We start from the raw sequence: 24,984 nt of genomic DNA on the forward strand, positions 1-24,984 counted from the left end.
AGAACATCTCTTATTTAGAAAGTGAATGCTCTGAGATGGTGTACCCTTCCTATGATACCCATATGATAGCTGGGATACATGCCAGCTCCCCAGCCTTAATTTGTTGAGCAGTTAAGAAAAGCCTTAACATTTAACAAGTATGTCCACCTCTTCTTCATGCTCGAGATGTTTCTTTAGACTATACCTAGAAGCAAAAAAACAACAAAAACATGTATGTGCTATGCTTTGACAGAGATGACAATGTCACGCAGACACACTTTACTTCTACCTCCCATATTAAAAGTAGCGTCACACTCGCAGCTTTCTCGTCAGCTCTGGTCGCCGTCCACAGAGGCCCACACAATGGCAGCATGCACCGCTGACCCCAGTGAATTACACGCCGCCTGATTGACACTAACCTCCCGCCTCGCCACTAGCCCTCTGTCACACACAGATTGAGTCTGCATGATGGATTACACAATGGATTATGATGGATTAAAAAACTGGCATTCACGAGAAAAACACACAAACGCTCATTGGCTCTGTTGTGTGAGCAGACTCTGGTTCTCAGTACTGAGGTTCACTGCCGGGTGAAATCTTTTTCCACATTTTTTTGTAGGTTAGAGCTGATTCAGTCTCGTACTCACCTTAATTATTTAATTTAATACAAGCTGTCTCTTTTCTTGCTGCGCGCTCTGGTTAAAACCAAACAGTTGTAGATGACGCCGTTTGCTTCTCATGAGTGTAACTCTAAATCTGTTGCTATGGTAACATTGTACATCCCCCCCCCCCCCCCCCCCCCCAGTTTCTCTTCGTCTTTCTTCTGTATGGAGAGAATTTTCTCTTGATTGGCCTAATCTGATCTGAAGTGGTTTGAATATTTTAAAAGGAAAGAGTCTTGTTTTTAGTGACGCTTCAGCCTCTTATGTTTAAAATTCATGCATCCATGAGACGGATGACTGAATGAGCCCAAATATCACCGTCAGCCTGAAAACAGAGAAGCTGGCAGATGATGTATTGCAGGACTGTTTGGCTGTAAACTGACAAACTGTAAACTGTTTGTATTTGACTACTAAACTAGAGGCAGATTTATGATCCAAAGACGGCAGTGTACAGCGTATTAACTGCGTCTACGTTTCTCCCACACATACACACAGAGACACACAAACACACACACATACTAACATCTTCTTAACCAGACTGAAAGAAGATGAGCTCAGGCTGCACGGCTATAACCGTGACGGAGTGACTTAAAGTCACATTACCACACACACCAGCTTTCCCAGTTCTCTTATCTCCTTTGCTTTCCCAGTGAAGTGTATCCACGGCGTGTTAGTCAGAAGCCCCAACAGCCGCCTATAGCGCCTATATTCCTCACTGACTGCTACTAATTATCAGGAAGGGATATAGGGTGAACATGATTGGATTTTACAGTTAATGAGCTTTCTTAAATGATCTTATTGGTACTCACTTAGAGAAGGGACAATGGTGTAAATACACAGTTTTTATAGAGTGTGCATACCCATAAAACAGAGCAACTATAGCTACATTAGTGAGCCTTTTTGTACCGATTCACTCCCCACGATGTCACACATAATAACTGGGGCTGCAGCTAATAGGAATTGATTGGTGAATTTATAATTTGACTTTAAAATATCAAGTGAACCACATGAAGTTTTATCAAAGTAACAGTCCAAGATACAAACATATTCATTCTAACACATATAGACAATAAGAGACAGAAATGTGCGCCAGATACAGCAATGAGCAAACTGTAATGTTTTTGGTTCATCGGCTAATTATCCACGAGGACTGATTTTTTTTCTGTGTTTTGACTGTTTCAGTTTTAATACTGTTTCATGTCTTACCTCATCACATTCCCATTTCCTCTTAAAATTGTAGTTTTAGTAAAAAAGGAACCACAGATATACCTGTTCAAACACACATTAGGGCAGATAAATAATCAGCCAATCACATGGCTTTGTTGATGCCAGAGGTTAAAGGAGAATTGCCGAAATGCTTTGAGCTGATAAAAAGACAGCTCTTACTCAAATAACCAGTTGTTACAGCTAAGGCATGCAGAAGTGCATCTCTGAACACAAAACATGCAGTAAAGTAAGTGGGCCGCAGCAGCAGAAGACCACACCCACCTCTAATAATGGGACTCTGAAACCGCTATTACACATGCGCAACAAAATTGGACAATAGAAGATTAGAAAAGTGTTGCTTGATCTGATGAGTTGCAATTTGTGCTGCAACATTTAGATGAAACGGTCAGAATCTGCGGTAAAACCATCCTAGCTGGAATCAACGGCTCAGGTTGCTCTGGTGGTATAATGAACAGTGTTTAAACAATACATCAAAAATTTAAGGCCAACACATCTGCAGCATCTGAGTAGTATCGTGTCACTATGGCCCGAAATGTCCGAGGAATGTTTCCAGCACTTTCTTGAGTCTGGATCACAACAAATTATCAGTAGGGGTGCAACGATACTCGTATCGATATTGAACTGTTCAATACGGTGCTTTCGGTTCGGTATGCATATGTGTCGAACAATACAAATTTTTTTATTTATTTTATCAACTTTTCTTCTGACGATGCTGTCTGTGTTGAGAGCTCAGTGGATCTGCGTTCGACTACTCCGCCTAGGCTGCACTGTCGAGCGCAGATCCACTGAGCGCAGCGCAAGCTAGCAAGACAGAAGCTAAGCTCGTTGCAACATGGCAAATTTAACAAATTAAAAAAGCATGAACATTTTTTTGTATCGAAAAAATATCGAACCGTGAGACCAAAGTATCGAACCGAACCAAACCGTGAATTTTGTGTATCGTCGCACCCCTAATTATCAGAGTCGCTGCTAAAACTGATAAAGTGGCCAGAGAGACAATATAGTAGACATCCAACAAACAGAAACAGGCGTTTTGTTAAGAGAACATAAACACGTAAGCTGAGGAAAAATTTACAAATGCTGCTATACAGCTGTTGATGATCAATATATGGTGACCTCTGTGACCTCGACCTCAGGGTCGAGGTTAGAGGTCAAGTTTTCTGAAAATCTTGTGAACAAAATAAATCAAAGATTTCCCCTTTCCAATTTTCACATTTATGCCATAGATTCATCTAGCAGGAGGCTGTGCGGCAGCGCTGGTGACTGCCAGTATTTTCATTCATATGTTGTTTAAACTTAAAATACAAGCACAGGAAAGCTGGAAATCGTGTGTGCACACATAATTATACAAAACAAACAATATTTTTATGAACTGTAAACAAAAAAGGAAAATATATTATGCAATGTTATATATATATTAGAACAATGCAATGTAATATACAATATTGCAATGCTATTTAATTTGTGTTATTTCATTTTTTGTATAGTCTTTACTGTTATGTACTCAAATTCCTAATTATGCTGCATCAAGTTTGATGCTAGAATGCGGTTCTTTATGCCGAGGAGCACTAAAGCACTTTATGAGGCTTTCTTTTGATGTGTGACTGATTTGGCCTCTGTATGTAAGTCTGTCTAACAACAGTAACCCAAACAAACCAGGTTGCAGTAGGTTGCAAGGCACTGAGCTAGGTCGATGGTTTCAGTTTTGTAAAAGCTTTTGTAAATGTGTGTTCATGCTGGTTTTGTTAAAAACAGGACTTCTTGGTAAATGTTAGAAAGGTACACTGAAAGAGATCTCAAAAAAAACAAACAGTGGAATATACAACCACCACGGTAGGATGGTTTTACGACCCGCCCCCCCTTTCCCCCACTGTGTCTGTCATATGTGCTCCACTTAGTTTTAACAGAATTGAAGTAGCAGGGCTCTTACGGTGACCTTTACTGGTGTGACTGGCAGTTGGAGTATAGAATAAAGAGCAGAGCTCCTATTTAACCTTTGCTACAGTACAAATGCTTAGGGCAAGATACCCTTTTGAAGCATTTCATTTAAGATAATGTTGTAATGCAAAGAGGCTCTCAACTCCACAGGAAGATTAGATGGCTTTGCCTTTGTAGGGTTTTCATTCTGCTTTTAATAGTTTAGTCAACCTTGTATTGCCTTAAAGGGGAGTTAGGGGAGAGAATGACTTTTCCTGACGTCACACATTTCAATTATTCATCATTTAGAGAGTTAATTTGGGAGAAGGAGAAAGCAATATGGATCTGGGCATGAATGGAGATATCAGAATATGGTGACACCATTTGTTGTGACTGGGGATAATAGAGAATAGGAGGAAAGTCGCAAAAAGGAGGCAGGTAGAATTAATGCTCCTTCCCAGTATTATGTGGTTTGCAACATTAGGTACTAGACCTGAAAGTGAATCACTCCCATTTAACGAGTCACTGATAGAGTGTTTCTCCTGTAGATACGATGAATCATGAATCAAAAGCTGAGAACGTGTTCTGAAGTGAAGCTTGAGTGGTGTACGCTCCAGCGATTCAGCGTTTTGAGAAAGAGCAGCAGTGAGAATGTGGATTTTTCATGCCTCTAGGAAAAAAGAGGAAGGGAAATGAAAGTGAGTTTCAAACAGGTTCAAGGAAATGTGCACTCGAGTCTTCTGTGCCTTTTTTTTTTTTTATTCCTTCCTCTGCTACCCTTCCCCCTTCCTCTGTTCTCGTTTTAAGAGAGTTGAAGCAAAGTATGGTGTTAAGCCACTTCTAGCCCTCTGTCCAAAGCTAATGCATTCCCCTTAAATATTTCAATGTGCTTGTCTTCTGTTCTGCAACACTGAGTACAAGCTCTCCCTCAGCTGGCACCCACAGAGGCGCACTGCCACCAATGAAATCCTGCCAGTTAGACTTCTCAGACTGCTAGAAACAAGCGCTGAAGATTTGCATTTAAAAAGAGGATAGAGATGAGGGAGGTAGGGAGGAACTCTAAGACTGGGATGTAGATTATAGATTACAGGGTTTGTGTGTTGTGTGACCATGTTTGGGGTTTTTTTTCTTTACTCCTGGGTGTAAATGCTGTGATTGTTTTTTACTTTCTGCACAGATGTAGAGCAGCATGCTAGCTGATGCAATAAGAAGCAAACTTGTGTTGTTTGTCAGATTCGGTGCTGCTTTCTAAAATCTGCTCTGACGGGCACTAATGTGACTCACACACAGAGACATTAAAGCCCTGCGAGCAATCCTTACAGGAAAAGAGCACCTGAAAATTCCTCTTCCCTCTTTATGAGCTGTTACATAAAACAATGACCCTTGTGCACTCTCCATCAAACTGCACAGCGGCACCTCTAGTGGCGGCAGCATGTGTAGTCTTTATGGTTCAATAACTTCGTTCCTTCATTATGGTCTATACCTGCCCTCCCTGTTCCTTCTTTTCCTCCCTGTCTTCGTTCCTGCCCTCCATCAATCTAGCCTTTATATTTCACAGCGGCAGCCATCATGCAGCTGGACCTTGAGGAAATTAAAATCTGTCTTGCTTTGTCGCACTCCCCTGTGGACCTGCAGATGTCAATAAAATCCTCTATTATGTTCTGGCACATGCACACACAGAATGACATAGTGTACTCAAGATAAACAGCATGCACACTTGTGCACACAAATATTTAACTGCAGGCTATAGAGTTATTTGGGCTGTCATGTAAGCGCACGGCCAAGCTCGGCGAGTGTATTCATTAACCTGGGGCTCCCTGAGTCGTTTGGGCTGTCAGCTGTTAATTGATCTAATGAAGACAAATACTGAGGTGTTCTTTGTTCTTGTTTACGTTTGTAGTTGCAGAACCAGTAACCGGAAAAGCCTCATCCTGACCAGTACCTCCCCCACCCTGCCACGACCGCACTCACCACTGCCCGGACACATAGGTCAGTATGCCCGATGTATATGTTTTACCACATTCCCAGTTTGATTCCAGCTGCCTTTCCTGAACATCATATCAGTCTGTCCCACCGCTTGTTTCTTAGCATCTCAATTATCTGCTATGAAAGCCAAAATAAATTGTTGAAAATTTGAAATAAAAAGAAAAAAAGAAAAATTATATGAGGTGCAAAGTTTGAAAATAAAACAAAATTTACATTCACTGTTTTTACACCAGCCAAAGGATTGTCATTATATTTTTTCTGTTGACTCTTTCTGCATTTGCATGCAGTCTGCAGCTTGCTTGCATTGGCTGTGTATCCTGTCAGGTTGATCAGTAGAAAGCTGTAAAATATCCCCATGGCTGTCTCATTGCATCTGCATGCAGGAGCAGAAAAACATCCAAGAACCCGCTCATGCAAACATGGACCCATATGTTTATAAGCAGAGGGATTAGAAATGAGATGCACATTTCCTAAAGCTTTTGACACAGTTATTCTGAATATTCTAGGAAGTGAACAAAACCAACTGACTTTTAATGTAAAACAGCCACAAACAGAATGTATTTTAGTTTATTACCCTGCCCGGTAACCCAGAGCGTCTGTTTTTTTTTTTAACTGTTATTTCTCCATATGTATCTTATTAGGAAGCAGTCCGTTGGACAGCCCGCGCAACTTCTCACCAAGCGGACCTGCCCACTTCTCCTTTGCCTCTTCTCGAAGGTTGGCATCACTTCTTTTGTGCAAAATATTGGAGCTTGACTGCTGTTAGGATTATTCTGAGACACACGCACACAAACACACAGTGAAATCCTTCAGGGAACACACCCACTCAGTCGCACACACACGTGTAAAATGGAGCTGCAGCTTTGTCCTGGGTCTGTGTGACTGAGGCGTGACAACAGGCCGACATGAATCAGGCGAAGTGCCTGGACTTTGCCCAAACGAGTCCCCCCTCATCACTCACTCAGGGGAAGTGTCAGACTCCGGGACAGCCGGAGGAGGCCTCAGGGAAGAGAGGGATGAAAGGAGTGAAAGTGTAATTGGATAGATTGAAAGGCAGTGAAGGTGGCAGAATTGCTCTGGTATAACAGCCAATTGTCCTGTTTGGAGGAACAAAAATAGAAACTGACATTTCGAATTTTGGCTGTTAAAAGTTGTAGAGAAAAACAGTTTTTGGTTCCCTTTGTGTCTAACATATGCTTTCCTGTTTTTCACTTTTGTTTTTCATTTCTTTTCTCAGGGCCGATGGTCGCAGATGGTCTTTGGCTTCTTTGCCTTCCTCAGGATATGGCACCAACACACCCAGCTCAACGGTAGGTTTCAGCAGAAGATCGAACTCTTTGATTATCATTCCTGCAGTTTAATGTGATCATTGCTGGAATTTTTTTGTCTGGTTAATGTATTTAATGCATTTCCTTTGCCGTAAAACATATGCAAGGCTGATTTCATCATATTTTCATTGTTTATTCTTTACATCCCGTCTGTTTTTCCTGACCTTGTTGGTGCGTTGCTACATTCCTTGCTACCTGAAAGGCAAATACAGATTAATGGAACAAAAAAAGGATATAGCATTTGTCCCATTTCATTTATGCTTAATCCGATTTGTCAGATTTGATCTTCAAAAACATCAGTGTTACTGACTCATTGTTGTAAAGCTTTTGTTGCTAGAAGGCTGACTCGCTAATTTACACTTTCCGTAAGGTGGAAATGAAATTGTTCCTACTTGCCGCAGCTTTTCATATCTTACTCTGGCTGTGGGTAAAGATAAGGAGACTTATTGCATTTCAAAAATCTTCCATGCGTCTCATCCGTCGAGCCCAAGGTTGTTCATTCCGGCACCACTAAATCAGAGGGTGTTTTCTTTGGTGGAAAATAACCTACAGGCCTTGAGGGCTCAAGTCAGAATCACCACTATTAGCTATCAGAGGGCGATAAATGTCTAGTCATCATTTGATTGACATATTTCTACTTGATTATTGCCTGCATGAAGATATTTACAATCACTGAGCACATGGGCATTCAGCCTGGACAGATGATCCATACTATATATAGACAAATCGATCGAGAGGTCGCTCCGGTTAATGATGCTGGGCAGGTGTCTTGCATTGTCATCTCAGCCACCATTTCTGTAAATGTGTGTCTAAATGAGTGAATGAGAGGCAAATTGTAAAGAAATGTGCTGTGCAAAGGTTGAAAATCACTATGTAAGAGCAGTTTATTTGTCCTTCATTATCAACAAAGGCTTCCACCACCATATGTGGCAGCTGGAGCTCAGATGATACAGCGAGTGGACCATTAGTTGCTGAGTAGTTGGTTAGTCCTTGAGTATTTAAGTACTTGAATGCTTAAGGACACTTATTCCTATACAAATATTAAAGAAGGAGAATAAATGAAAGCAGGTGTATGAGAGGTTACTAGCATAATTGACCATACAACAGATGTGGCTTCCTTGGCGACAACTTTCCTCCATCTGTTGTGTATCATTAACTGCACAGCCACTGCTGCTGACTAAATGTGTCCTTGTCAGACAAAACATGTCTATCAAACTATGCTGCACAGTGTAGGTGCAATGAGCTTCATATAAACCTTCTGAAGTAAATTGTTGAGCCTCTGTGATCATCGTATTTTTTAGTAGACATTCCCCCCGCGCTCCCTTTCGAAAGTGCAAAACAGAGAAGTATGACCAGATACTACGTACGTTCATTTATAGTTTTAGCAGAGAATCATGAAAAATGACAACAAGAAAATGTGAAATGTGTATTTTGTTTTGTTTTTTTTCCTTTGGCTAATTTGCTGCCTAAGTCATGAAACTGCACCAGAACTTTACTTTCGATTTTTCTTCCATTGCTAAATAGATGAGGTGCATTTTATAGCCTGTGCATGAATATGGATTTCACTCAAAGAATTCATTTGCATATATTTACATGCACAAAATCAGCTCTGGCGCTGCTGAATTCATATTCTAAAGTTGCATGTGCTACGTTTGTTCCGTTTGAAACAATTACAGGCCACAGTCGCGGCTAAATGCCATGCATACACAAACAAGCACAACTCCGCAGTCTTTGACTTTGTAATTCCTCTTGTCAGTCCCAGATGACTGTTAAGAAGCTTTTCAGTGGCAAGAACATGCATCATGTGTAAATCAGAACTAAAAATAAGTAATCAGTTGCTAAGATATGTTCGACCTGATTTATCTGAAACTGATGACTTGGCCTCTCTGGAAAAAGTGGAGCAGAGATAATTGAAATGTAACCAGTCTGTATTCATGCCTGTTCCAGTATGTATTTCTTCATCCATCATTTCTTCACAGAGACAGAGAGAGATGATAAAGAGGGACAACAGAGACAAATAAAAGAGAGTGTAGGTGGAAATGAAACTCGATTTGAAGCAAACAGAGAGCCAAAAACAATGTTCGCTTTCTTCTTGAGTGCAAGATGTTTGCGGCATAAGAGACTACCCGGAGAATTGAACACTGCCAAGGCCCATTTGGTAAAGACTCCATTTGAGAAATGGACTTTAATGTGTTTGATGCTCAGGTGGATGCGTTGACTCATAATCCACTCCCTGTACATTTCTGTGCCGTCCTGAACGCAATCGTTCCCTCAGCCTCTCTTCTGTCTTTCGCACATCATTTCTTTCATTGACTGCCTCCCGGCTTCTCCTCACAGCTGCACGTGCAGAGACACGCACACACTGTAGATAACCCATTGATCTGTTTTTACTGAGATTGAAGGTGGTTGCTCTGTGTCTCCATAATCTTCTCCACCTCCATCACTCCTCCTACCCTGCCTTCCGTCCCATCAATCAGTTTTCAGTGCTCTCCTTGTTCTCCATTACTTGCTTGATTAGATACAGCAGGGCCGCTGTATACTGAACAGAGCAGATCAGAGTACAAGGTGTATGTGTGTGTATACCTATAGGTAGAAATGACATAATATTTTAGAGAAAAGCTACAGAAACAGTTGGAAGTGTATACAGACAGTGGATATGTAACGGTTTAAGCCTTACAGATGACACAAACAATAGATTCCTCATTTCTGCTTAGATCCTGCCTCACACAGCAAAACAGCAATTTTACACCAGGGCAGGTACAGGCTTGTCATATTACTCCCAATGCTCAGATTTATTATTATTTTTTTATATTTTTATTTCTACCTTTAACTTGTTTATAGTTGATAGTGCAGTCATGAGCTGAAAAAGCACTTTGGTCTTTTAAAAATAACATGTTGAATATTTCCCTGAAAACCTTTGTAGTGGGAAGAAACTATGTTTTGCCATATGTCGGATTATACTTTACATTTCTGTCTTGGTTCTTTGTTAGAGATAGGAGTACATTGAAAGGAGTCAGTTGAATTTGTTTGGACATCTAGCTCTTAATCACCTCCGAGGTGAGGTGTTTCGGGCAGGTCCTCCAAGGAGGAAGACCCTGATGCACATGCGGGACAAACTAAAGAGTTTACATCTCTCCAGCTGGAGTTCTGGAGAAAACCACCCTTGTTTTTCTCCAGAAGAGCTGACGGAGGTGATCATTAAGAGGGGGCTTGGGCATCTTTGCTTAGACTGCTGCCCCCGCAACCCAGATGAGCTTTAGAAGATGGATGGATGGATGGATGGATGGATGGATGGATGGATGGATGGATGGATGGATGGATGGATGGATTAAAGAAAATAATTCCAATTTTTTTGTTCAAATGGTGAGACATTCTCATTTATAATTAAAAGTTTCATAGCTTATAAGTGCAGCAGTGTCAATACACAATCCAATGGTAAATGCATTCCGCTCATACAACCTGGTATTTTTGTACCATTATAAGTGCTGTGTGCATTTGGTTCTAAGCATACAACCTATATGTTGCTGAGACTATTTTGTAATTTATTATGTTCGTGCCCTAAACCAGTAGTGACTTTATAACACATTTTATCATGATTCTGAATCTTTAAGCCACACTTTTCAACTCTTTGGAAGGATCTGCTGCTATTCACTTTTTTGAGATTTTTAGTAAATGCAGTGAAAAAGAATCATTTTATATAGAGGCAATGCTTCCAGTAAATATTCCATTCTGGGACTGACTTTATATTCTCCTATAAAGCTGTTAAAGCCAAGCATTTTTTATGATCTTCAAAAATTTCCTCCTCAGGCTATTCTCAGCGGCAAATCTTTCTCACTCCATTTATAAGCCCGATGCACCTGAAATGAATCTGCATATTCTTCAAAATATATTTCAGGAAAAACATGCAGAGACTAATTTCGCTTTCTGTTTAGCCTCAAAGCCATTAAAGGTCAGAAGCATTAAGGTTGAATGACCAGTGGTTCAGCTGTGCCACCATAATAACAAAACTAAATGTTGGAGATATTTATCATATTTGTTTTTCTTTAGTAGTAAGTAAGCAGAAGTGAAGAAAGACTGACAAGTTGGAGAAATGCTCCAAATGAAGTAGCAAAACCAAATCATATAAACTTTTATTTATTCATGACATCCATCATGTTCAGTGGCATTTCCCCTCATTCTTCAATCTTGCTCTGTCTTTGGGGAACTTCTTAATTGATCATGTTGCACTCTAAGCATTGCAATTTCTATACTTTTCTTCAGCCTGCGCGAGAGTAAGACCTGAAAAGAGTTTCTAATGGATTTTTATAGCAGAAATCATTGTGTGGCCAAAGCCAACCATTATGTCCCATTGGGAGATGTGTTCATTAAGGCTCCCATTGATCCAGGCTGTTTTTTTCCTTCGGTGCTGTAGAAAAGTCTTTTGTTTAAAACCAGGCAGCGCTGCCATTAATCGCCCAGAGGCATGAGATGCTTAACCAGCAGTCAACTTTTACTCGGGGTGATTTTTTGATTCCCTGCAGTCTTTTTGCTCTGTTTTTCAGTCTGCGTTACTCTGTTTTGCACTCCTACACCAACTCCTTCTGGATATTTTTCTTGTTTCGCCACCTCTCTCCTTGTTCTTTTAACTTGGTTTCTTCTTCGTTTCAGTTCTTTGTTACACCCACTCACATTATAGTACACCTTGTTCTTCTCTTCTCCTCTCTTCTCTTCTCTTGTCTTCTCTTCTCTTTGTTTTTGATGTTCTTTTTCATCACTGGATGTCTATTTTTAAACTATTGATCTTGCAGCTCTTACAGAGGCTTAAAAAAAATCAAACGACGGCCAGTTCACTTTTTAACCTTGCCTCCTTTTCATGTCTCTCCAGTCATCCAGCTCATCCCAGGAACGTCTGCACCAGCTGCCCTTCCAGCCAACCATGGATGAGCTGCACTTCCTGTCCAAGCATTTTGGCAGCACAGAGAGCATCACAGACGACGACGGCGGGCGCCGCTCGCCGCACGTCCGTCCTCGCTCCCGAAGCCTCAGGTGAGAGCGTGACAGGTAATGGGCAAAAGACTGTTTAAGTAAAGGATCCCATCCCTCCTGTGTGACACTGGAGAATAAAGATGTCAACATCAAAGCTTTATTTGTAAATGTTTGAGTATTCTGTGTAAGACATAACAAAACTAGCCAAAATTCAACATGGCAAGCTGTTATCAAAGGACATTTAGCAGCCATTAAAGATGATAAAAGCGATTTTTATTCAGTTACTGTGCAGGACCAACTTCTTTCTGTTATTAAGAGGTGTGGAGTGCTCTCAGTCATTAATTCAGATGAGTCGCCTTTTGTGAATGTGCCAGTGCTTTATTTGGTGCAGCTCGCATTTACAAAGAGGGGACATTAGGTTTGTTAGGCCTTTTCATCAAACACATCATGCTCTGTTTTGAAGATGTGTCTACCTTAATAAACAGTACTTAAGTCCTTGCTGTACCGGCACCAATGCAACACTGTAAAATGTCCCTTTATCATGGTATAGCGATAGGTTTGCAGTAGTACGCAGGACACAGTCGACAGAGGTGGAAAGTAACAAAGTACAAATATGTTACTTGAGTTTTCAGGTACCTGCACTTTACATGACTAGTTATTCTTCTGACATGTTTCTTTACTTTTCGTAACAGTATCTACTTTACTGTTACCACTCTAGGCTCTAGTTTTAACACATTTTAGGAGAATATTTTGCCTTTCACACATTAAACCCATTTGAACCTAAATAGAGGGAACATGAAAGACAATCCTGTTGGTGGATCCAGCATCAGTGCTTATTGCTTCTGACTGGCGTAAAAGACGCAGAGATGAGATGCAGGGAAGAGAGCAAAGACGGACCTGTGACAGAAAAAAGTACCATTAGCAGCTTCATGACACACAACAAACAAAAACAAAGATATTGATCAGTTAGCTTTTCACAAAACTAGCGGATAGGAATACCCCTCGAAGAGTTACTTTGTACTTTTTTTGTCGTTAAGCTGCCGGGGCGGCGAGCCACGTGGACACCTACGTTTGTGAATGCGATAACTCAACAAAGAGGCAACGTAGGAGCTTCAAACTGATACCATAGGTGTGTCTAATAGGAGGCTGAGGGGTAGCACTAGTTTTCACTTTGACCTAAAAGAAATTAAATTAATATTTCTACCTAAATCTTTCAGAATGCAAGTACTAGCTGTACTTCTACTTAAGTGAATAATCTGTCTACTGTTTCCACCAGTGCAACAAAAAATAACCAGTAATTATCTCTAAGATGTCAGCTGTCATGTGCAGTTTGCTAAGAACGTACATAAACAGTTTAAACTGGTCCCTATTTATAATAAACAGTTTAGAATAATAAACTAACAGTTAAGGATAAATGGTTGAGGACGTTTTTATATTTTCCTCTGAAAAGCAGTGAAGTAGAAGTACAAGTGCCTCAAACTGTAGCACACCACTGATGTCTCTGTACTTAGGGTTAGGGTATTTTCCACCACTGTTATTATATCAGTAGCGAGTCCAGCCTCCAGTGTGTTGAGCATCTCCAGGGTGCAGCAGCTTCTTTAATAGCTGAAGCCTCTTGTCACGGCTGGGGCGGCAGTCGTGTGGAGGGTGAGAAAGGAGGATCCAATAGCAGACAATGGCGGAGGTGCAAGTGGGTTTTATTTACAGTGCAGAAAACCAAGGTGTGGACAGAACCGAACATAAACCTAAACTGGGAAAACTAATGCAAAATGGAGGACACGAGGCGAGGGGCAGAGAGACACGAAGAAACATGGAACAGAGCAGACTACACGAGAGGTTCACAGAGAAACGCAGACGACGCCACGAGGAGCACAGGCAGACACCAACTATAAATACACACACCAGGTAATCAGGAAATGGCACACAGGAGGGGACACAGCTGGAACTAATGGGCATAACGAGGCAGACCTACAAAGTAAAACAGGAAACCCTAGACACATGGAACCAGACAAGACATTGAACTAAACAGACAGATTCACAAACAGATGGGGTGACATCATAGACAGAGGCACAGACGCAGACTCAAAGGCAGACTGAATATAACACATAGAACTCAAACCATCATCATCATCATCATCATCAACTAGAAAGTGAATACAAACTAAAAGCGCTGGGTCACTGACCCAGGACCATGACAGTACCCCCCCCCCCCCCCTCAAGGGCTGGCACCAGACAGCCCAGCAGAAACGAAAAAATGGACCAAAACAAAACAGAAAACAACCCGACCAGGGCGGGCGGAGGGGGCCCAGGACGGAGGGACAGAGTCCAAAAAAGGCCCAGATGGTCAAGTTCAGGAAGCCGACCATGCGAATGGCAACGGGGCAGGTCCGGATGCCGGCCACGCAGTAGGCAGTGGCGTGGAAACAGTTCTGGGGGCCGACCGTGCGGACGGCAACAGCGGCGTGGAAACAAGTCCGGAGGCCGGCCACGTGGAAGGCAGTAGCGGCGTTCAGGAGGGCGTCCACGGTGGCGGAGATGCCCAACAGGCGGCCAGGCAGATGACCGACGATGTGGAGGTGGTAGTAGGGGACCTGAAGGCTGCGTGACCCCTGCAGCCCCAGGTGAAGCGGAGGCTGGACCAGACGAGGATGAAGACGCAGAGGCTGGACCAGACGAGGATGAAGACGCAGAGGCTGGACCAGACGAGGATGAAGACGCAGAGGCTGGACCAGACGAGGATGAAGACGCAGAGGCTGGACCAGACGATGACGCAGAGGCTGGACCAGACGATGACGCAGAGGCTGGACCAGACGATGATGCAGAGGCTGGACCAGACGAGGCTGAAGCAGAAGCGGAGGCCGGACCAGGCAAAGCAGCTGATGAGGATGCTGAAGCTGGACCAGGCAAAGCAGCTGATGAGGATGCTGAAGCTGGACCAGGCAAAGCAGCTGATGAGGATGCTGAAGCTGGACCAGGCAAAGCAGCTGATGAGGATGCTGAAGCTGGACCAGGCAAAGCAGCTGATGAGGATGCTGAAGCTGGACCAGGCAAAGCAGCTGATGAGGATGCTGAAGAGGAGGCCACTGCAGGTGATGCGGAGGCTGGACCAGGCGAGGATGAAGACACGGAGGCTGGACCAGGCGAGGATGAAGCAGTGGCTGGACCAGGCGAGGATGAAGCAGTGGCTGGACCAGGTGAAGCGGATGAAGCCGAAGCATGCGCTGGACCAGGCGACGCTGAGGATGCTGAATCCGGACCAGGCGACGGCGTGGAGGATGCAGCAGAGGCCGGGCCAGGCAACGGCGTGGAGGATGCAGACGGAGGCGCTGCAGCAGGTGGCGGCATGGATGAAACTGCTGCTGCAAGCGTGGATGAGGCTGCTGGTGGAGATGCTGGACCAGACGAAGCAGCTGATGAGGATGAAGCGGTGGCTGGACCAGGCGATGCTGAAGCGGTGGCTGGACCAGGCGATGCTGAAGCGGTGGCTGGACCAGGCGATGCTGAAGCAGATGCTGGACCAGATGCTGGACCAGGCGATGCTGATGAGGAAGCGGAAGCTGGACCAGGCGAGAGTAATGAGACTGCAGCTGGTGATGAGACTGCAGCTGGTGATGAGACTGCAGCTGAGGGCTGGACGGGCTCCTCGGGCCCCCCAGCTGACCAGGCAGAAGGCTGGACGGGCTCCTCGGGCCCCCCAGCTGACCAGGCAGATGGCTGGACGGGCTCCTCGGGCCCCCCAGCAAAAACAGTCTCAGAACCAGCAGGCACACGGGCCACTGGCAGGGACAGATCAGAACCAGCAGGCGCGGGGACCTCTGGCAGGGACAGAACAGAACCAGCAGGCACACGGGCCTCTGGCAGGAACGCAACAGAACCAGCAGGCACACGGGCCTCTGGCAGGAACGCAACAGAACCAGCAGGCACACGGGCCACTGGCAGGGACAGATCAGAACCAGTAGGCACACGGGCCTCTGGCAGGAACAGATCGGATTGCGGCTGCGCGGAGCACCGACCCTGCTCAGGCAGCGACAGCCGGGTGCAGTCCTGAGCTGGGTTCTTAGCCTCCAGGGGTCCAGAGTCAGCTGAGGGCTGTAACTTAGCTTCTGGTGAGGCCCTGGAGCAAGTAACAGTCTCTAAACTAGCCAGCTGTTGAGGGACGATTGCATTTTTAACGTGCTTGACTCTCTGCGAATAATGCGTACTAGAAAAAGAGTCCAAAATGGGAGGCACAGGCACAGCCTCCCGTACAGAGGGAGTCGGTGAAGACGGAGACGGCATAGATGACCGGGCTAGCGGGGATGCCGGGGGCCGAGTTGAATGCTGTAGTGCATCTACACGAGCTTGCGGCAGTGCATCTACACGAGCTTGCGGCAGTGCATCTACACGTGCTTGCGGCAGTGCATCTACACGAGCTTGCGGCTGTGCAGCTAAACAAGGCAAAGACAGCCGAGCAGGAGAATGAACAGGCAACAAACAGTTCTCATTGTCATCTGCCGCACCAAACAAAGCCCCTGAATAAACTGTCCCACAGTCCAAAACAGACAAGGGGTCCTTCCCACTAACCACAGCCGGTGGCTCTGAAGTCCTGATATCCGGCTGCGGGGTGACGCGCTGACGCCGCGATCGTCGCCTCCTCCCTGCCGACGGCTCCGACGGGCTGGGCAAAGTCTCCTCCAGCGGGCCGGGTAACTCCTCCGGCGGGCGAAGCTGACGTGGCCGTTCCGGGGCGGCTGTAGCCCGCTGCTGCTGGACAAAGCCTGTGGATCCCCGAGTTTGCACCACCCCCCGGGCTTTATGCAGGTCGCAAACGAAGGCTGAAACTCCCTTAAGCTGGCAGAGGTAGGGATTTCCCTCCAGGATTGCCTCGATGGCGTTTAACCCCACCACTTTTGCCCGTGCGTTGGTGGTGTGGGTTACCCAGTCCATCAGGCGTTGGATGCGTGCGAGGTCACTCTCTCCGGACAAAGCTGCTGGATCCATCTTGTGTTGGCGTCGTACTGTCACGGCTGGGGTGGCAGTCGTGTGGAGGGTGAGAAAGGAGGATCCAATAGCAGACAATGGCGGAGGTGCAAGTGGGTTTTATTTACAGTGCAGAAAACCAAGGTGTGGACAGAACCGAACATAAACCTAAACTGGGAAAACTAATGCAAAATGGAGGACACGAGGCGAGGGGCAGAGAGACACGAAGAAACATGGAACAGAGCAGACTACACGAGAGGTTCACAGAGAAACGCAGACGACGCCACGAGGAGCACAGGCAGACACCAACTATAAATACACACACCAGGTAATCAGGAAATGGCACACAGGAGGGGACACAGCTGGAACTAATGGGCATAACGAGGCAGACCTACAAAGTAAAACAGGAAACCCTAGACACATGGAACCAGACAAGACATTGAACTAAACAGACAGATTCACAAACAGATGGGGTGACATCATAGACAGAGGCACAGACGCAGACTCAAAGGCAGACTGAATATAACACATAGAACTCAAACCATCATCATCATCATCATCATCAACTAGAAAGTGAATACAAACTAAAAGCGCTGGGTCACTGACCCAGGACCATGACACCTCTGGTGTACACTCCCTGCAACCACACCTATTATAGCCTCCCCTCTGGATGCAACATGTCCTAACTACATCCGACACATCACTACTCATCAGTATTCAGTTTTCATATTAAGCTCCTCAGCAGTTCCTGGCCTAGATAAAATCAGCTCGCAGACTTTCCTTATTGTGTATATGTTATGGACGAGTTTACGGACACTGTCACCTCCTATATCCACTTCTGTGAGGACAGCATTGTGCCATCACGCACCAGGGTGAGTTATAACAATGACAAACCCTGGTTTACTCCCAAACTCAAAAAGCTGTGGCTGGAAAAGAGTAAGGCGTTCAGAAGCGGAGACAGGGACTGCTACAGAGAGGCCAAGTACAGGTTCACTAAGGAAGTGGACATTGCCAAACATCAGCACTCTGAGAAGATGCAGCAGCAGATCTCAGAGAATGACTCGGCCTCTGTGTGGAAAGGTTTTAGGAATATTACAAACTACAAGCCTAAAACCCCCCACTCCACTGATGACTTGCTCTTGGCCAACACCCTCAACGACTTCTACTGTCGTTTTGACGAGCCATCAGGCAGCCTTCACACCTCCAACGGCCCCAACAATAGAGACACTTTGGACACCCATTCCCCCACCTCCCCCCCCTCCATAGAGCCATCACCACCTTCAAACTGTTCACCTGCAACACCCGCCCCCTCACCCCACACAAAAGAGGATTTCACACCACCTCCTCCCACCACAACTCTTCATATTCATGAAGAAGGTGTGAGGAAGCAGTTTAAGAGTCTGAATGCTCGGAAAGCTCCCGGCCCAGACGGTGTGTCTCCTGCCACCCTCAGACACTGTGCAAACGAGCTGGCCCCAGTGTTTTCTGGCATCTTCAACTCCTCACTGCAGGCATGTCATGTGCCTGCCTGCTTCAAGTCCTCTACCATAATCCCTGTCCCCAAGAAACCTAGGATCACTGGACTAAATGACTACAGACCCGTGGCTCTGACATCTGTGGTCATGAAGTCATTTGAGCGCCTAGTTCTCTCCCATCTCATGACCCTCACGGCCCCCCTCCTGGACCCCCTGCAGTTTGCATATAGAGCCAACAGGTCTGTAGACGACGCCATCAACATGGCCCTACACTTCATCCTGCAGCATCTGGACTCCCCAGGAACCTACGCCAGGATCCTGTTTGTGGACTTCAGCTCTGCCTTCAACACCATCCTTCCAGACCATCTCCGAGACAAGCTTTCCCAGATGAATGTGCCTGATCCCATCTGCCGGTGGATCACTGACTTCCTGACGGACAGGAAGCAGCACGTGAGGCTGGGAAAGAACGTCTCGGACTCCCGGACCATCAGCACCGGCTCCCCTCAGGGCTGTGTTCTTTCTCCTCTGCTCTTCTCCCTGTACACCAACTGCTGCACCTCCACCCACCAGTCTGTCAAGCTAATCAAGTTCGCAGATGACACCACCGTCATTGGGCTCATCTCGGACGGGGACGAGTCTGCCTACAGGAGAGAGGTTGAACGTCTGGTGTCTTGGTGCAGCCACAACAACCTGGTGCTGAATGCCCAGAAGACAGTGGAGATTATTGTGGACTTCAGGAAGCACACAGCCCCACTCCCCCCCATCATCCTGACTGACACCCCCATCACCTCTGTGGACTCATTCCGCTTCCTGGGTACCACCATCACCCAGGACCTGAAGTGGGAGCCCACCATCACCTCCGTCATCAAGAAAGCCCAGCAGAGGATGTACTTCCTGAGGCAGCTGAAGAAATTCAACCTGCCAACACGGACGATGATGCAATTCTACACTGCAATCATCGAGTCCATCCTCACCTCCTCCATCACCGTGTGGTACGCTGGAGCCACTATCAGGGACAAACAGAGACTGCAGCGTGTTGTGCGCTCTGCTGAGAAGGTGATTGGCTGCAGACTCCCATCTCTGCAGGACCTGTACACCTCCAGGACACTGCGGCGTGCAGCCCGGATCTCAGCTGACCCTTCTCACCCTGGACACAGTCTGTTTGACCTGCTCCCCTCAGGCAGGAGGCTCCGGTCCATTCGCACCAGAACCTCTCGCCACAAGAACAGTTTCTTCCCCTCTGCTGTTGGACACATGAACAATAACCACATGATTGTCCCCGCCACTAACATATGACCCTACGCTGTGTAACTGCATCATTTCATGTTTGGCACTGATCACCACCTGCACTCATGTATATATCTTTCTACGTAGCACTCATAATTCTTATTCTCATGTATATATCTCATGTATATCTCATGCACATATCTTTCTTTCTACATAGCACTTTAATTCTTATTGTCTGCACTGAAGCACCGCAGCAATTTCCTAATGTTGTAAACCTCAACATCTGGCAATAAACCCATTCTGATTTCTGATTTCTGATTTTAAATTATAATGTGTTTTCCCATAAAGGACTTTTTATCAGTTCCTTTTTCTTTACAGATGTGTAGATCAGCTCAGTTCCTGAGAAATAAAATCAACAAAGTAGACTTTTGCTGCCATATGTTGGTTTAGCTTACATCTTGTGAAAGCATATGCTGAACTTTCATGTTTACATGCTTGTGACATCTTTGCCACGGTCAGGATGGAGGAGATGTAGGAAGGGACTGCGTCCATAATAGAAACGTGGCGTACTGAATTTCTGATCGGTTTATTAGCGTTATATACCAACAGGACAGACATGAGGGAGTGCGGTGAATATTTTCTCCGTTCAGGTGAAAAATACAGAATTGCTTCTCTTTGGGCTGCCTCCTCTCACTCTGTTCTGCTCAGTCGGTGCTGTATATTACACTCCTGCTCTCTGTTTGTCTGTTTTCAGCCCGGGGCGCTCACCATCCTGCTATGACAATGAAATAGTGATGATGAACCATGTCTACAAGGAGCGCTTCCCCAAGGTCAGGCTCGCACAACAAATACGCAAGTGTAAACTGTACCTCCACGCACACCTCAAAATACACACACACACGCGAGCGCACACATACACAATATGCATACTGGCAACAGACATCTCTCAGCTACATTTAAAATATTTGTTATATTTCTTTTATCCAAAGTGAGTCACTATTTGCAAGAATCTGTTGTTTTAAGTAAGCAGCCGATGATCTAAAAGTGCTGGAGGGGCTGAACATGTAAACAAAACAAGAAGTAAAACAAAAAAAGCAGCAAAGCAGCTCCCTGGAATTTCAGACAGTGATAAAAGCTGCGCTTATTTACTGTGATGATGTTAAAATAATTCAAAGGTAAAATGTTAAGTTCTATTTCCAGAGGGAACAAATAACTGAGTTAAGGTCCTGATGTTGCTTTAAACAGATTTTGAGTATGAATATATAGAAATTATAGGCAGGGAGACGAATGGACACTGCAAGCTTTCTCCCTGAGCACACTTTGGTGACATGATGAAGCTTGCCATCCCTCTTTTGCACTCCTGATGGACTGCAGAGACCAAAACATTGATGGCATATACACCAATTAAACTACTTGCTGCTACACCAACCAGCAGACCAGTGACTACTGACCAGGACCAGTTTGAGGTTCATGGCTGTGTTTAAAAATGCTTCAAAATGAATGACACACACCCTATTTTAAACCATTTCAAAACTAGAATTTAACATGTAATTATTTCAAAGTGTAGTGCACACTCTGTGCCCATTTCTACTCATTTTCAGTTAGTACTGGATTCCACTTTCAGGGTTTTCTGCTGCCACAGATTTCCTAATGCACACTTCTCTTACAACAAGCAGGTATCTGTGTGCTTGGTACTTTAAACAATGCTCACCACTCTTAATTTATTACATGGTTCATGGTAAGCTGTTAAAAGGTCATCCATGTCTAAAGTCCTTTAGCAGATCATAATTAAAAAGTCAATTAGATGTGTTTTAATGACTCTGAGACGTGTAAACATGACTCGGTGTCTCAGGGAGCCAACCATTTTGATGAACAGTGAAGTGTGTGCAAGGAAATCTTTCACATTGCAGGTGTCCTCAAACACCTGCCTACACACACACACACACACACACACACACACACACACACACACACACACACACACACAAATTATAATCCTGCTCATTCACAGTGATGCATTGTGAAGCAGCACGAGTCGTCCCACTCACAAATCCCAAGTTGGTGAATGCAGGTTTAATATTGCTGTATTTTTTTTAATGTTACTGTAGGAGTAGTTATCATTTGCATACTTGAAAAAGACTTGCAACAACTGTATAAAACTCAAGCACTGAGGAGAGGTTCCAGTTAATGAAACCTCTAGATCTCTCCCTGCTCTTTCCCAAGAAATCTGTTTATATTTGGGCGAGTTAACCTGTCAGCTGAATAGAGCAGGGCGATATGACCAAAAATATTTATCACGATATACATTTGAAAATTTGCGATAATGATATAACTCACGATATAATTGACACTAGACAAAATACTTTACAACTCCACAACTTGCAAAAAAACCCCAAAAACATCAATGTATTTTCACTTAAACAAGCAGCTGTTTTTTATGTGCATTAAAGTTATCTAAAAATTTAGCAAAGTCGTACTAAAACATTTGACAGATTTTCGAGCGCCGTGTGCCACATAAAATCGTTTCGAGGTCAGTAAACACAACCAGAATTCATACATAAGGCACACGGGATTATAAGGGGCGCTGTCGATTTTCAGAAAAATGCCGTATTTTCCAAAAAACACGGTAATAACGACAGCCCGCTAGCATGCTCTACCAAAAATAGTGCTTTGTTGTGTATCTGAGGGACGAAAGCTAAACCAGTTCCACACCACTGAAGTTGCAGCATTTTTACAAACCAATTCTGGTTCATTCGTTTCATTCAACGATCCGCTTTCGCCCTTCTCATTCTCCATCGCCGCCATGATTTTTCCGCCATCTGCGTATGAAAACAAAGGCACTGCGCATGCGCGTTTTACTCATATTCTATCGCGATATTTCATTTTCTTATCGTTGCCCAACATTATACCGGTATTACCGTGAACGGTATGATATGGCCCAGCCCTACAGCTGAATTAATTATAATGACCATTAAATGTCTTTACTTATTAGAAAATAATAGTAGCATCCTTCCAGATAATTGTTTGCTTCACCATACATGAGTACTGGTAATTTCTGAAAATAAAATAGGCAGAAAAGGCACATTAATTCTCTAAAGTAGCACTTTACTGTGGCATAATTATAGCAAGCTGAAATACATACAGATTGGAAGCACAAAAATGCACTCAATATGAAGGTTGAAAAAGTGACAACAAATCAAGATAAGCCTTTATACACACAAGTTTGCAAAGTCTAATGTGGTTGTCGGTCTCCTCCTGAGGTTTGAGTTTTATGAATATGATGGAAATACTAAAAAGAATAACACAGTCAAAAGAGGTGCAATAGCAACCAAATGAACAAGGACCGAACACAGGGCGCGTCACGTTGTGTTACATCACTTCACACATCACTTTCGTTGAGGTGCCTTAGCTGAGCTGAGTTTCTGCAGCCTGAGAAAGAAACATCCTAAAAAATCTTTTTTTTTTCTGCAGGGAATGAACAGTGAAGTGCAAAAAAACATCAAGGCCCTTCCACAAAGGCTTGTTCAGAAAACAATGAGTGTCGTGTCTAAAGTAGCACATTTATATAGAATGTGTGGAGCTGGCTGAGCACCGTATATTGAGATAAAGACAGGTGATCGTATTATCTTACACTCACTGACTATTAACCACTGTTGTGTCTCTAATCAGGCCACAGCTCAGATGGAAGAGAGGTTGGCAGACTTCATCCAGAACTACTCCCCAGAGAGTGTTCTGCCACTGGCTGACGGGGTTCTCAGCTTCATCCACCACCAGATAACCGAGCTAGCCAGAGACTGCCTGACCAAATCACGCGAGGGCGTCATTACCAGCGTTTACTTCTGTGAACTGCAGGAGAATCTGGAGAAGATGCTGCACGACGTGAGTTGTGTAGCAGGAATCTGATGTGATGTGCTTCCAAACCTCGCTAACTGACCCTGTCTCTCCAAATTTCTGTCTTTCTTCATCAGGTCTACAAGCGCTCGGAGAGCTCGGAGCTCACCTTCGTCATCGAGCTTGTCAAAAAGCTCTTCATCATCATATCTCGTCCTGCCAGGCTGCTGGAGTGCTTGGTGAGTTCCGCCCTGCTTATCTGATTGTGGCTAAACTTTCAAACACATCGAGAATCCAGACTTTCTTTGTTTCTGGAGGCATTTTCTACCCCATTGAGCTGCTCGAAGATACTCCCGTCCTCCCACATGGAAACGGAGGGTCGAATATGCTGAACTGGTACTACAGAATCTAAAAGTAGGGCAGAGTGTCGACTGTTCGTTCATTCTGAACAGATGAAACATAAGTGTGTCACTGCAGGAAGCTATGCTGCCACTCCAGTCAGGAAAGGTTCAAGTTTTGTTTAATCTTTTATGTTGCATCTGTTTTACCAGTATGTTATTAACAGAGAAAGACAAGACAGGATGTCTTCTTTATGTGTTTCACTTTTGCAACTTACAAGTATAAACAAGTAGTGTTTGCAGCAATAAAACTGTGGTGGAATAAAACTGTGAAAAAAGAACAGGATAAAGGTCCAAATTTACAGATAAAACTACAGCAACACTGGTGTCTCTACACAGCATTAGGAGGCCAACATTTTGGCTACTAAGCCAGAGAAGATGTCTGTGGTAAGTTATTGCCAAATAGCAACAGACCTCAAACCAACTGACCTCAGACCATCCCCTGGGGTATCCCATTGCTACTGCTTTTTTTCCCCGTTAACCCTGACATTTTTACAGAAGTAAGATTTTTTTTTTACACCTAAAAAAGAAAATCTGCATACAATTTCATCAAACATGGCAAACACCCCTGTCTCAGATTTTAGAGAATTCAGAAGCAATTTGGGCCTTTAAATTCCCTGCATTTCCTGTGTTGAATCTTGCATATTTGAAGCTCTAACCAACTCTGCTTGATTTGTTTTTATTCTGTCATAACTTCAGCGCACACATAACACATTTATCACCAGTTGGTAATGAGATACAGGCCCAATCCAGTGGAACATGGAGATGAAATAAGCAAGATTATAAAAGACAAGAAAGGCAATGCACAACACCTCTTAATCTTTGAATTCAGGTAGTTCAACCCCTATTGCCACAGGTGTATAAAATCAAGCCTTCAGGAACAACAGCCACTCTGCCATGAAATGTCTGACTACATAAAGTTAAAGTGCTGAGGTCCATAGTGTGAAAAGTCACAAATGCTCTGCTGCTTAAATAACTGCAGAGGTCCAAACCTCGTCTATCATTAACATCAGCATAAAATACTGTGTAT

At 44.3% G+C, this 24,984-nt stretch overlaps 1 protein-coding gene across 1 annotated transcript in view; it reads left to right on the forward strand.

The window, feature by feature from the left end:
* The first annotated feature begins 4,124 nt into the window (after positions 1–4,124).
* The window catches only part of mast1a (microtubule associated serine/threonine kinase 1a), a 43,688-nt gene continuing 22,828 nt past the window's right edge, over positions 4,125–24,984 (forward strand). Inside the window, exons 1-8 of the mRNA XM_085356595.1 lie at positions 4,125–4,159; positions 5,686–5,774; positions 6,413–6,488; positions 7,009–7,081; positions 11,964–12,124; positions 20,480–20,555; positions 23,395–23,604; positions 23,694–23,795. Coding sequence (XP_085212721.1) covers positions 4,125–4,159; positions 5,686–5,774; positions 6,413–6,488; positions 7,009–7,081; positions 11,964–12,124; positions 20,480–20,555; positions 23,395–23,604; positions 23,694–23,795 — 822 coding nt within the window. The remainder of the gene's footprint in view (positions 4,160–5,685; positions 5,775–6,412; positions 6,489–7,008; positions 7,082–11,963; positions 12,125–20,479; positions 20,556–23,394; positions 23,605–23,693; positions 23,796–24,984) is intronic.

Source organism: Diplotaxodon limnothrissa, linkage group LG6 (assembly GCF_057381915.1).
Source record: "Diplotaxodon limnothrissa isolate DT_005_m linkage group LG6, D_limnothrissa_male_GT1.1, whole genome shotgun sequence".
NCBI lineage: Eukaryota > Metazoa > Chordata > Actinopteri > Cichliformes > Cichlidae > Diplotaxodon > Diplotaxodon limnothrissa.